The sequence below is a fragment of the Thalassophryne amazonica genome, chromosome 7 (assembly GCF_902500255.1).
Source record: "Thalassophryne amazonica chromosome 7, fThaAma1.1, whole genome shotgun sequence".
Taxonomy (NCBI): Eukaryota; Metazoa; Chordata; class Actinopteri; order Batrachoidiformes; family Batrachoididae; genus Thalassophryne; species Thalassophryne amazonica.
Genome location: NC_047109.1, coordinates 54,977,208 through 54,990,602, shown reverse-complemented (window position 1 = coordinate 54,990,602; position 13,395 = coordinate 54,977,208). Strand labels below are relative to the sequence as shown.

The window sequence follows — 13,395 nt, the reverse complement described above, 5'->3', positions numbered from 1 at the left end:
TCTTTCCCTCAATCCTGACTAGTCTCCCAGTTCCTGCTGCTACAAAACATCCCCACAGCATGATGCTGCCACCACCATGCTTCACTGTAGGGATGGTGCCTGGTTTCCTCCAAACATCACGCCTGGCATTCACACCAAAGAGTTCAATCTTCATCTCATCAAACCAGAGAATTTTGTTTCTCATGGTCTGAGAGTTCTTTTGGCAAACTCCAGGTGAGCTGCCATGTGCCTTTTACTCAGGAGTGGCTTCCATCTGGCCACTCCACCATACAGGCCTGATTGGTGAATTGCTGCAGAGATGGTTGTCCTTCTGGAAGGTTCTCCTCTCTCCACAGAGGAATGCGGAAGCTCTTACAGAGTGACCATTGGGTTCTTGGTCACCTCCCTGACTAAGGCCTTTCTCTCCCGATCGCTTAGTTTAGTCAGACAGCGAGCTCTAAGAAGAGCCCTGGTGGATCTGAACTTCTTCCATATATGGATGATGGAGGCCACTGTGCTCATGGGGCCTTCAAAGCAGCAGAAATGTTTCTGTACGCTTCCCCAGATTTGTGCTTCGAGACAATCCTGTCTCGGAGGTCTACAGACAATTCCTTTGACTTCATGCTTGGTTTGTGCTCTGACATGTCAACTGTGGAACCTTATATGTAGACAGGTGTGTGCCTTTCCAAATCATGTCCAGTCAACTGAATTTATGCCAGGTGGACTCCAATTAAGCTGTAAAAACTTCTCAAGGATGATCAGTGGAAATGGGAGGCACCTGAGCTCAATTTTGAAATTCACTGAAAAGGCTGTGAATACTTGTCATTTTTTTTATAAATTAGCAAAAATCTAAAAAAAAAAAAAAAAAACTTCTTTCATATTGTCATTGTGTGTAGAATTTTGAGATGGGAAAATGAAGTGCATCCATTTTGTAATTAGGCTGTAACATAAAATGTGGAAAAAGTGAAGCAATGCGATTACTTTCCAGATGCACTGTAGATTTTTAAATCAAGATCCTTTCTAAAAATTATTTTCTATTATAGGACAATCATTTTAAATGATTCATACCCTTCATTGTAATGTACAAATCAATAAACAGACATAAAATATGTAAATATTAATGCAGGATTTTATGAAAGTAAGGAACTACACTGTGTTTGCGAGCTGTGTTGTAACTTGTTCTCCTGTGTGTGGCTTCAGAGCTGAAGGATACGGCAGCGGTGAGCAGCAGCTCTCTGAACAGCGAGAATCCGTACGCTACTATCAAAGACCTGCCTGGTCTGCCCTGCTGCCCTCCAGAGAGCAGCTACATGGAGATGAAGTCGGCTGTGCCCAGGGAGCGAGCATACACCGAAATCAGTGCTCCGCCGTTCAACCCCGTCACCTTACGCAGGGGTGAGCGACACTCTGATCAGGCTAAAGTATGCTTGGTTTTTTCACAACCAGATGTTGTAACTTAAATTTCATTTAAGTTTATTTCTACAGCACCAAATCGCAATGTATGTCAGAAAAAGACTATTTTAATGTCTGTCTGTGGTAACAGCTTCAATATGGAAAATAAATTTCAATTAGGCTTTGTCGATAACCTCTGTGGACCTGATCTTGAATCATGTCAAGGTCAGAGGTCAAGGTCAATTCAGTGGTCATCATCCAAAATACATTAATAATACTCTTCATTTCATGTTCATTTAATGAACATGAAATGAAAGGGTGAAGTGCCAAAACTTGTGCCAATTCAACATGCAGATCCTCCTTGGATCTGCTGTGGCGAACCCTAAGTGAAAAAGAGGGAGCAGCTGAAGGGTTTTACTTGAGTGTTGCTCATTAGAACAGACATCAGGCCACAGAGAACCGTAACAGAAATCTTTGAATACAGATGGTTTAAACGTAGTGAACAGGTCAAGATGTGTTGATGTTAAAACCCAAATCAGTTTAAAACACTTGGGATTGTTTTTAGAATGTGGGCTGTGGGTTTGGAGAATTAAAATGTTCATCTCATGCACACATTCTTTGCTATTTGCTCTCCAGAACGCAGCTTTCCCTCGGCCATGCTCCACACGATGACCCCCAGAGCCACTATGACCTCCCTGTGAACAGCCACATCCCAGGACACTACGACCTGCCACCTGTCCGCCGCCCGCCCATCCCCCTCCCCTAGGAGGGCACCTCAGTGACACTCATCGCAGGATTTCCGCTTTTCTTCCTCAGTCTGGGAGGTCTTCAGCTCGCACAAGGAGCAAAATCCTCCTCTCTCAATCAGAGTGCCTTTAGGCAGAGACCACCACCCACAAAGGGGACAGCCTGACCCACGAAGGACACTTTCCATCACAGCACCCGGGTTCACCTCGGTGCCCTGTGGGGAAACAGTGCACCTCAGTGGACCCACCAGTGGTACTGACGTCACCGGGACAGACTTGTTATCCAGACTGTGGAGCAGCAGGCTTCAGACACACTGGCACTGTAGCACCCCTGCAGGCTTTCTGCTGCATTGCACATCCCATGGGAACAAATCCAAAGCCTTGTTTGAGCTCATCTGAATATGCTGTATTTGACGTTTTCCAGCTAGTGTTCATCACAAAAAAGCATCATATTCAAACTTGTGTTTTATCGCACACTTGATATCTAGAATAATTTTGCTTTTGTTAAAATTGTTGTTGTTGACACTAAATTGTTAAAATTTAGTGTCATTGCCTTTTGAAAAAATCTTTTGCATACAGGTTTAGCTTTAAATGCAGCTTGTCAACAAATCAAATTGTTAAATGTGCAACCTTCTAAACCACCTGATGCATCGGAATTCATGTTCTACATAATTATTCATGCTTTTTGTTTATGTCTTTAATTATTGTACTTTATATATTTTCAGGGTTTAGGAAGTTGTTGACATCAGTTTCCTTTGCCCAAAGTACCAGAATTTTTTTTAATTTTCCATCTCAAGCCAAACAAACTGAACATTGTTCCAAAGTGTATATTGCAAACGTCTCTTTTACATCATGAATGTGGCATTTATAGGATATATGCGGGTCACTGAGGCAAATATTTGGCTCACTTTTCACTGCCATTTTGTAAATACAAATATACTGTATATTGCTGGCCTCAACTTTTATAAGAAAGGCTCTATTAAAATGTTTGGAAAAACTGGGTGTTTGGGCCAAAGGTCAAACATTAGGTTTAACGCAGCTTTCGGAGTATCAGCACTTGCTGTTTGCATTTACAAATTGCAGATTTAATGTTGCGTTGTGTTCGCTTTGTAAGTTGTCGTATCTCAGTTTGTGTTAGCTGTAAATGTTTTGTCTCAAATTCACCAGTTTAAATTTTGAAACACGATATGTTTTTATTCCTTTAGCTATTTGTGCATATAACCGCTCACACGTGTACATAATGTAAATAAATTGCTGCAGTTTTGTGGTTTCGACACTTAAAGGAAACAATTTAACAAAAATCACTAGGAAACAAGTTTATTCTGCATTATTGTAGAAAAGAAAAAGCAAAAAAAAGACCATTACATCAAATCATTGCATGGCTTTTACATACTGCAACAACACAATATTACAGCAATATTTCAACAGACTCAAATTTAATTACAACTTTGGTATTAAGAGCCAACGACAGGAAATACTTTAAATCTTCAAATACTTCACAGGATTTTCAGAGGCATATTTAAGTGCTTAAAATTTGGCATGTTGCAAATGGTAATTCAATAAAGAAGAGTTAAAGCTTTCAAAGTTTTAATGTGCCAAATGTCAATTTATCAGCTTAAAGTAAAACTAAAAATGCATGTCTGAGTTGGACCAGATTAACTTTATCTACACAAATGTTTTAATGAGCACCTGTCATTTTCAACATAATTCTAACATAAAACCTCATGAATGACATTTTCTGTTCATGATCGGTGACATCGGCCTCTGAAAAACTGCGCCCTTTACCCGCTGTAGATTCTGTCGTGCTTGTGCATCATTATGTTTCATAACATTACATGCAGACATGAAATACACAACGGTTTATTTATTATAAATCTATGTCTGTAGACTGAACACTAAATATCTTTGGATCAATTTACTTATGTCCTAAACAAATCTGAACTTTTTAAGGCACTGCGGGGGTCACAATTTGACCTGACAATGGTTAAGAGGTATAAAAATAATTTTGCTGTTACAAGTTTAAAATAAAAGTAAACTGATGGATCTGCTGTTTTGTATGAATGTGCTGATATCGCTGCAGTAAATCAATGATGTCACACAGTAATCAAACCCCACAACATCACGCAAACCCCAACGCATGCAAAGCCAGCAAACTAACAGGTTAAAATAAAAAGCACTAACAACCAGTTTTAAGGAGCAGCACTAACCAGAGGACTGACTGACACGTGATGGAGGACAGATATGATTGACACGTTACGCTCTCCTGAAGCCACCATCTGTCTGAACAGAGACTGTCGCTTCCTCACAAGCATAGTGTCCATGTGGTCGAATAAACTGAGACATTTTCCAAAAATACATATATATGGCACTTTTGCTGTGACAAAATTTGGCAGTAAAGACCCGACAGATCAGTTGGACGATTCCTTGCATCTTCCAAAATGAAAAAAACGCCCCTCCCCTTCCCATTATTATGACAAGAAATGTTCTTAAAATATTTAAATGTACATCTGAGACACATTCGGTTGACTGTGTACGTTCAACACGTCCAGCAAAAATGCTCTTTCTTTTCCTCCCCACAAGCTGAGAAATAACCAACATTCCTTCAAGCTGTGAAATGACAAAAATATTTTCTTTCAAATTATTATATTCTATGTGTCGACCACAACTGCCTGACATTTAAAGCTGAGGTTATGGCAGCAGAGAGACCACATAGTCTCATCTCGCAGTACTGTTTCCTTATTTGGATATTTTTGCCAAAATTTACCATGGAAGCGGGGGGGAGCGATGTTCTCTACAGTACTGTTGCAAAAGATAAATCTCAAACACATCAAGTGTAAACTCCATCATAGTCACCACATATAGAGATTAAACATCGTTTTAGATTCATTTTAATGTTGCCGTGCAGCTGCAGAAAGGCTCCGCCCCTACTTGTATCTGGTGGGGTTCACATCACTACGTGTGCGTGTTGAGTGTTGACAGCATCGCTGTTAAATGTGAAACCCCGGCTCAGAACCAAACACAAGCACTGGTCAGAAAAAGAGCGCAGAAGCAAAGCAGGATACAGTATAAGCATCGGCGCAAAATCTTACTCCCTCGATCAAACTGCAAAGCAAATACAACCTGCAGATTAATTTGGATACAAAATAAGGCAAGATCATATAAAAAAAATAGAAAATCGGTCCTCCTCTGAGGGCTGCAGGAGTTTGTGGATTCGGGTGAGGTGCTGCCTGCTTTACATGATGGAGCAGTTCCCCGGTTTAGGGTGACCCTGCAAGAGAAAGTGACACAGCGTTAAAGGACAGGCACTTTAAACTACACTGCAAATTATTTAGTTCTTATGAAGATTTTTTTTTAAAAAGAAGCGTCAATTTGGAAGTGTTAGATCATTTATCTTGTTTTAAGAGTTAATTTCTTATTTTAAGTGTTCAACTTTAGACTATAATCTTAAATAAAGCACAACAACCTTAATTCAAGAAATCTTGTCAAGTGGAATTATCTTGTGGCATGGACAGGTAATTTCATTTGTTTTGAGTACATTTTCTCTCAGATTTAGTGGTTTCATCTTGTTTTTAGATAGCCATTTTTTGCAGTGTAATACAAAACTGGGAGGATAACAACAAACAGACAAAAAGTGGGTTAATAACATGATGTGTGTGATAGTCCCTATGTCCAACAAAAAGACATTCAAAAATACACACAGGACAGAAGTGATCTGTCTGAAGATGGAAAACACATTTAAGAAAAGGTTTTATCCAGGTATGTTTTGACAATAAATAGATTTTAATCCAGATTTGGTAACATTTTAATAGATTTATTAAAGTTAAGCCTCCAATTCCGATTTGAAAAGCTGACACACAGCACAATGTCACCAACAACTGCTCCAACCAAAATCAACACAAACCTCAACCAAGATACATGGAGAAGAATTATTTTTAAATTGACTCTTTACCATAAAGACATTTGTTAGTTTTATGACTGCAGCTATTTTTTAAGCAAGTACGCATCTTCTGAATAAATGCTTCACTTTGAATAACTGACCAAAAACTAAATTGGTGGATGACAGAAAGTTTCCTTCACAGTGGAGGATGCAGAATACACAGACTGCAAATCCAAACATACGCTTCACATTTACTTCAAGAATGACACGTCGGGCCAACAGCATCAAAAAACCCCCACAGGATAAGAAACTAGAACATGCAGATTTCACATCTGATCAGGTCCTGATGTTAACGCAGCTAAGTCGTCGGGCTGATAGTGGCTCGTTATACCCTGAGAAAGGAGTGATTTTTAAACAGAACAGTTACTTTCCAATATATGCAAAGGGGAAATAAAACAAAGGTAAGGGCATTCATTCACACAGAAATGTGTGTATCTGTAGAGTTCCTCAAGGAGATGCAGGAGATAATATGCAGGAATTTATGGAGAGGTTAATTAAATCGGAGCCGTCCCTGACCAATAATGACCTAAGCATTCAGCACTGTCACTGTTCATTTAGATCCAAACCACCACGAGGCGCCAGCCTCAGGTCAGCGCTCATTTATTTCCTGGAATATAAAACTAGAGAGCTTCTGCTTCGCTCAGCATGGAAAAATACAGAGAGCCACTCTGAAGGGAAGCGTGCGCTCCAAAGGGGAAAAAAAACAACCAAAGTACAACTAAAAACAAAACATCAGCCGAGGAGAATAATCACTTAAAGGAAGGAAGCTATTTTCAGATGCTTCACCAGGTGAATCTCAAACCTGTTTCAAATGCACTGCAACCCTGAAATGGCCTAAGCATTAACCTGGAGATGCTGAATTTGAAAGTACTAATGCTTCATTCACATGTTTACTGTAAACGGCAGACAATAAAGTAGATGTTCTGTTGTTTTCAAAAAGATGTTGACTGAAAAATTCTGCCTCCTGACTGAGCACAGAAGCTGCACACTGCAACTGCACTCCCCATCAAATGTTAAACATTTTTACCGTTTGCTGCTTGATGCACTGACAAGGAGAAACCAGAGCTCGTATCTGCAAAGCAACCCAAAAGCCCTCTCAAAGAACTCCTAACTTAGCATAAAATTTCCTAGCAAGAAATCTTAGCATAAGAATAAGTGTCTTAGAGCAACTCTGAGCAAGGAGGGGATGGAAACTCCTATCTTTGTGATGAGACGGGGTTGACCCCATTGCTAGGTATGACACAGTCCTCTAAGAGCTGTGATTAGTCATCACTGGAAGGAGAGGAGAAACAACAACAAAAAAAACAAAACAAATGCACTCAGCCCTCCTAGTCATGAATGGACAGTAAAATCAACCGATCATAGCTGAACTACATTAAGACGCGTAATCGTGAGAATAACTTAATGTTATGATGAAACTCAGCAAAATTAAATGAATTGTTACACAGCTTGAAAATGTTTGAATGAACGTCATACGCATGCCAAATATCTATATATTAAAAGTGTGAGAGCGTGCGTGAGTTTACTTAGTAAGTTCATTTTAAGTACATAATATAATAAAAAACATATATATACATGCATGACAAGAAAGCAAAAACACATTTCTATTGTGGTCCATTTAAAAATCAAATGACAAAACAGAAGCAATAATAAAATAAAATACAAATATTAATAATAATAATAATAATAATGTGTATATGATACCATTAACCTGAACAACTTATAAATATATTAAGACAGTAAATTAACATAATTACGTAGGTCAAACCGGTAGCGCGTTACTGATTTACTGTCATCCTACATACAGAGAATATCTTTGCTTCCTCTGTCTTTTCTGCCATCTCCTCTGCTTAAGGTACTCTTAGGCTTCTTAAAAGTCCTCCTTGCTACTTTCACCAGTTTGGCACCTTAGGAGCTCTCTTAAGGCCTATGGTGCTTTGCGGACAACTTTGATCTTTCCAAGGAAAATTTCTAATACCCCCGCCGTCACACATCACGCAGAGTGGTGTGGGACTTATGAATTGACAGACATCCAAAAGGTGTCAGATTTCAGTTCCAAAACATTATGACAGCCATCTGCGGAAGTCCACACAGTTGTCCAAAATCGGCTGGTGACCCCCGAGTGTGATGCACGCGTTATAATTCTCCTAGCGCCATCGAGATGGGACACCTATCCGATGGCAGTCCATGTGCTTTCTGAGGACCATCTAACCGCAATTTACATATTCTGATGGCGGCAAAACGGGATCCGAAATGATTTGAGCGCATACGAGGGAACCTTGAGATAGATCTGGCACGGTATGCCTGCCCGTATGACCTGCAGTGCCACGTATAATAATGTTGGGGGCCCAGGGACTGACTCCAGATGCATCAATGCAGGGGCATGCTGGGAACATTTTTCAGCCCAGGAGTTTCATATCCAACCGGCCCAAAAACCGCCAGCGCACAGCGATAATAAGAGTTCTGCTGTGGCATTTCAATCCAGCATTTATGTGCTGACTGACTGTGAAAATTGGGTGGCTTATAATAGAAAGTAAAAGCTTGTTAGTTAAAACAAGAACGGTATTGTTAACTCACCATTTTTGGCCCTTTTTCAGCCAATTTTTCACTCCTGCGAGAATTTTTTGGATCGCGCCGAGTTTCAGCTTAATCATGCATCATGCATCGTGCAGTCTATTTGGAGTAACGAGCTGCGTTTAACATCTCACGACCACCTCCCGATGGGGAATCATGTGGTCAGATGAATATCAACCCTGTTTGATATTTTGGTCGGCCGTCGTGACTCGTGAGGGTTCCGCGCTGCTACAAGCGTCTACGTGCTGATTACGTCGCGCACTGTGTGTGCAAACACCGGAGAGAGCAAACAGTGATCTCATGTAAAGTCTTGTTTTTTTTTATTGCGTTCCCTCGCAATAACCTAATATCATATTAAAGTTCATGCCTATCAGCGCGCACAGTGAGTGGAATCAGGTGGGGGGAGACTGAACGTATATGCGCACACACACACACACACACACACACACACACACACACACACACACACACACACACACACAACAACAGGATTCACAACAGATGAGGGAATAAGTTGCTACACCTTGCGCAGCTGTATGACTCCGTATGAAATAGTTTATTTATACAACAGTGTAAGTAGCAACACTTGTTATGAATGTTTGTTTTCTTTTATGTCCTCTCGTGAATCATGTTGCTGTCTGCTGTGTGTGCGCGCGCACATATGTGCTCAGTCTCCACCCACCTGATTTCACTCACTGTGCGCTCTGATAGGCATGAAATGAATTAAAAAAAAAAAAAAAACGCGACCCCGACGTGTGGTTTTTGAAGGTACAATGTGAGCAGTCAGATCGCATCAGAGCATCGGGCCGTACAGTGTGAGAACATGAATCATGCACTCTGAACTTTTAAACCCTGCAGTTTTGTCGCACAGTTTGAGCTGGAGCCGAGTACAACGATTGAAAATATCGTACAGTGTCTGCCCAACCAAGTCAATGTCTTTTTCTTTATCTAGCTTTTTCAGCTCCACCTGGCTTTTTTCTGTCCATCTTTTCCTTCACGGGCCACTCTTCCTATACTTGCTATTAGCGCAAGTCCCATCTGAGCGCACAGGGCTTGGTTGGACTGAACTAACTGTAATGAATGCATAGGGGTGTTAAACATGTAATGGGATGTCCCTACCTCGGGCTTTGGAAAAGATAACGTTGCAAAAGAAGCAGACTTAAGTTATTTTGTTGTGAATTTTCGTGATTGTAAGACATTTACAACACTTAATATCTTCTCTTTAAGATACAGCAGCCCAAGTGTCTTGCTGTGTAGCCTAACAGTGGTGGTCATATATGTATGTATATATTAACACCACCTCACAACGGCCCCAGGTTGGACCAGCCCACCGGGAAAACTCCCGACTCTCCCGATTACCCAGCACGCGGATAGCATCAATGCCATCTTGGTCAAGAGCAGAGAAAAGCACAGGCCTTAATGTGCATGTTTTTGATGGTGGGAGGAAACCAGAATGCCCAGAGAGGAAAGTCTGGCAGACAAGTGAGAACATGCAAACTCCACACAGAAAAGAACTTGGCAACTTGGTGGAATAGAACTCCAGACCTTCTTGCTGTGAGGCAACAGTGCTAACCATGGACTTGTCGTGCTGGCCGTAGTAGTAGGTTTGAGTGTGATTAGTAGTAGTAGCAGGATTGAGGTAGAGTGTGAAGCACCTGGCATAAGGATCAGCACCTCCAAAACAGAGACCATGGTCCTCTGTCAGAACAGAGTGGATTATCCCCTCTGGGTCATGGGAGAGTTATTGCCCCAAGTGGAAGAGCTCAATTATATCAGGGTCTTGTTCACAAGTGGGGATAATATAGAAAGTGAGACAGACAAACCAGTGCTGCATCTCAGGTCTCTTGGATGCTGTACTGGACCATTGTGGTACAGAAAGAATTGATCCAGAAGGTGAGAGTTTCTATTTTCCAGTCGAGTTATGCTCCTATCCTATCCTTAATGATGATCACAAACTTTGGATAGTGACCAAAAGATTAGAATTGTGAAAACAAGCGGCAAAAATGACATTCCTCTGTGAGGTAGCCAGGGATACTGACAACTTCGAATATCCAGGAGAGACTGAGTAGAGCTGCTGCTTCTTTGTATCAAAAGGAGGCAGCTGAGGTACAGTGCATCCGGAAAGTATTCACAGTACTTCACTTTTTCCACATTTTATGTTCCAGCCTCATTCCAAAATGGAAGAAATTCATTTTTATCCTCAAAATTCTGGACACATCACCCCATAATAACAATGTGAATTTTTTTGAGATATTTGAAAATTTATTGAAAAAAATGAAATGAAATCACATAAGTATTCACAGCGTTTGCCATGAAGCTTAAAATTACACTCAGGTGCATCCTCTTTCTACTGATCATCCTTGAGATGTTTCTACATCTTCATTGGAGTCCACCTGGGGTAAATTCAGTTAACTGGAAATTATTTGGAAAGGCGCACACCTCTCTACATACATGTTGGTATTTCATGTATTTTATTTTGTTTAATTTCAAATAAAAAAAACCTACAAAAAATAAAATGTCTAAAATTATCCTTAAACTCAAAGCAAATCTCAACAACTTGATATAAATTAATGAAAAATATAAAAGCAAAGACGATGGGTTGCATACGTAATGGGCCACTTTGGTATATTATCTGTAAATAATCAGTATTTTTGCCAGTTTTCTTCAGACAAGTCAGGGGATAGATGGATGAACATTTCCAAGTCACTGAATGTGTCCTGGACTTTATTTACATCAGTTATGAAGAAATACAAACAGTATGGCACTCCATGGTAAATCTGTGTGGAATAGACTGTTCTCAAAAACTGTCAAAGTCCAAGACATACAACCCCTGGCAATAATTATGGAATCACCAGCCTCGGAAGATGTTCATTCAGTTGTTTAATTTTGTAGAAAAAAAGCAGATCACAGACATGACACAAAACTAAAGTCATTTCAAATGGCAACTTTCTGGCTTTAAGAAACACTATAAGAAATCAGGAAAAATAAATGTGGCAGTCAGTAACGGTTACTTTTTTAGACCAGGCAGAGGGAAAAAAATATGGACTCACTCAATTCTGAGGAAAAAATTATGGAATCATGAAAAACAAAAGAACGCTCCAACACATCACTAGTATGTTGTTGCACCACCTCTGGCTTTTATAACAGCTTGCAGTCTCTGAGGCATAGACTTAATGAGTAACAAACAGTACTCTTCATCAATCTGGCTCCAACTTTCTCTGATTGCTGTTGCCAGATCAGCTTTGCAGGTTGGAGCCTTGTCATGGACCATTTTCTTCAACTTCCACCAAAGATTTTCAATTGGATTAAGATCCGGGTTATCCATGACATTGACCCTATGTGTCTTTTTGCAAGGAATGTTTTCACAGTTTTTGCTCTATGGCAAAATGCATTATCATCTTGAAAAATGATTTCATCATCCCCAAACATCCAGCATCATCACCTTGCCCAATGCAGATTCGAGATTCATCACTGAATATGACTTTCATCCAGTCATCCACAGTCCACGATTGCTTTTCTTCAGCCCATTGTAACCTTGTTTTTTTCTGTTTAGGTGTTAATGATGGCTTTCATTTAGCTTTTCTGTATGTAAATCCCATTTCCTTTAGGCGGTTTCTTACAGTTCGGTCACAGACGTTGACTCCAGTTTCCTCCAATTCGTTCCTCATTTGTTTTGTTGTGCATTTTCAATTTTTGAGACATATTGCTTTAAGTTTTCTGTCTTGACGCTTTGATGTCTTCCTTGGTCTACCAGTATGTTTGCCTTTAACAATCTTCCCATGTTGTTTGTATTTGGTCCAGAGTTTAGACACAGCTGACTGTGAACAACCAACATCTTTTGCAACATTGCGTGATGATTTACCCTCTTTTAAGAGTTTGATAATCCTCTCCTTTGTTTCAATTGACATCTCTCGTGTTGGAGCCATGATTCATGTCAGTCCACTTGGTGCAACAGCTCTCCAAGGTGTGATAACTCCTTTTTAGATGCAGACTAAGAGCAGATCTGATTTGATGCAGGTGTTAGTTTTGGGGATGAAAATTTACAGGGTGATTCCATAATTTATTCCTCAGAATTGAGTGAGTCCATATTTTTTTTCCCTCTGCTTGGTCTAAAAAAGTAACCGTTACTGACTGCCACAATTTTTTTTTCCTGATTTCTTATAGTGTTTCTTAAAGCCAGAAAGTTGCCATTTGAAATGACTTTAGTTTTGTGTCATGTCTGTGATCTGCTTTTTTTCTACAAAACTAAACAACTGAATGAACATCCTCCGAGGCCGGTGATTCCATAATTATTGCCAGGGGTTGTATTCAAGTTGTAGAGATTTGCTCTGAGTTCAGATTTAAGGATGATAATTTTAGAATTTTTTATGTCTTTGTAGTTTTAGTATTTGAAATGGCATAAACAAATTAAAATGTGTGAAATAAAAAAGGGGCCAAATACTTTTGGAACGAACTGTATAAGGTCCTACAGTTGACAGTGCACGTCAGAGCACAAACCAAGCATGATGTCAAAGGAATTGTCTGTAGACCTCCAAGACAGGATTGTCTCGAGGCACAAATCTGGAAAAAGGGTGCAGAAACATTTCTGCTGCTTTGAAGGTCTCAGTGAGCACAGCTAGCTCACTGAGACCTCAGCAGTGGCTAGCTAGCTGGTTATAATATTTGGTTATAAAATAAACAAAATAGAGGTCATACAAGACATCAGTATAAACAACAAAAATAATGTGTCGTAGCCAACAAATAATGAATATAGACCTATAATTATGA

The 13,395-nt window shown here is 40.0% G+C and overlaps 2 protein-coding genes across 4 annotated transcripts in view; one reads left to right on the top strand and one right to left on the bottom strand.

Annotated features, from left to right (window-relative positions):
• pear1 (platelet endothelial aggregation receptor 1) overlaps nucleotides 1–4,048 on the top strand; it is a 58,021-nt gene extending 53,973 nt beyond the window's left edge. The window contains 3 exon segments of the mRNA XM_034173628.1: nucleotides 1,180–1,378; nucleotides 2,008–2,125; nucleotides 2,127–4,048. Of these exon segments, the coding sequence (XP_034029519.1) occupies nucleotides 1,180–1,378; nucleotides 2,008–2,125; nucleotides 2,127–2,153 (344 nt within the window). The 3' untranslated portion in view covers nucleotides 2,154–4,048.
• lmna (lamin A) overlaps nucleotides 3,419–13,395 on the bottom strand; it is a 119,338-nt gene continuing 109,361 nt past the window's right edge. For all 3 annotated transcript variants that reach the window (XM_034174221.1, XM_034174219.1, XM_034174218.1), the window contains exon 13: nucleotides 3,419–5,385. In XM_034174221.1, the coding sequence (XP_034030112.1) occupies nucleotides 5,350–5,385 (36 nt within the window). In that variant the 3' untranslated portion in view covers nucleotides 3,419–5,349. The remainder of the gene's footprint in view (nucleotides 5,386–13,395) is intronic.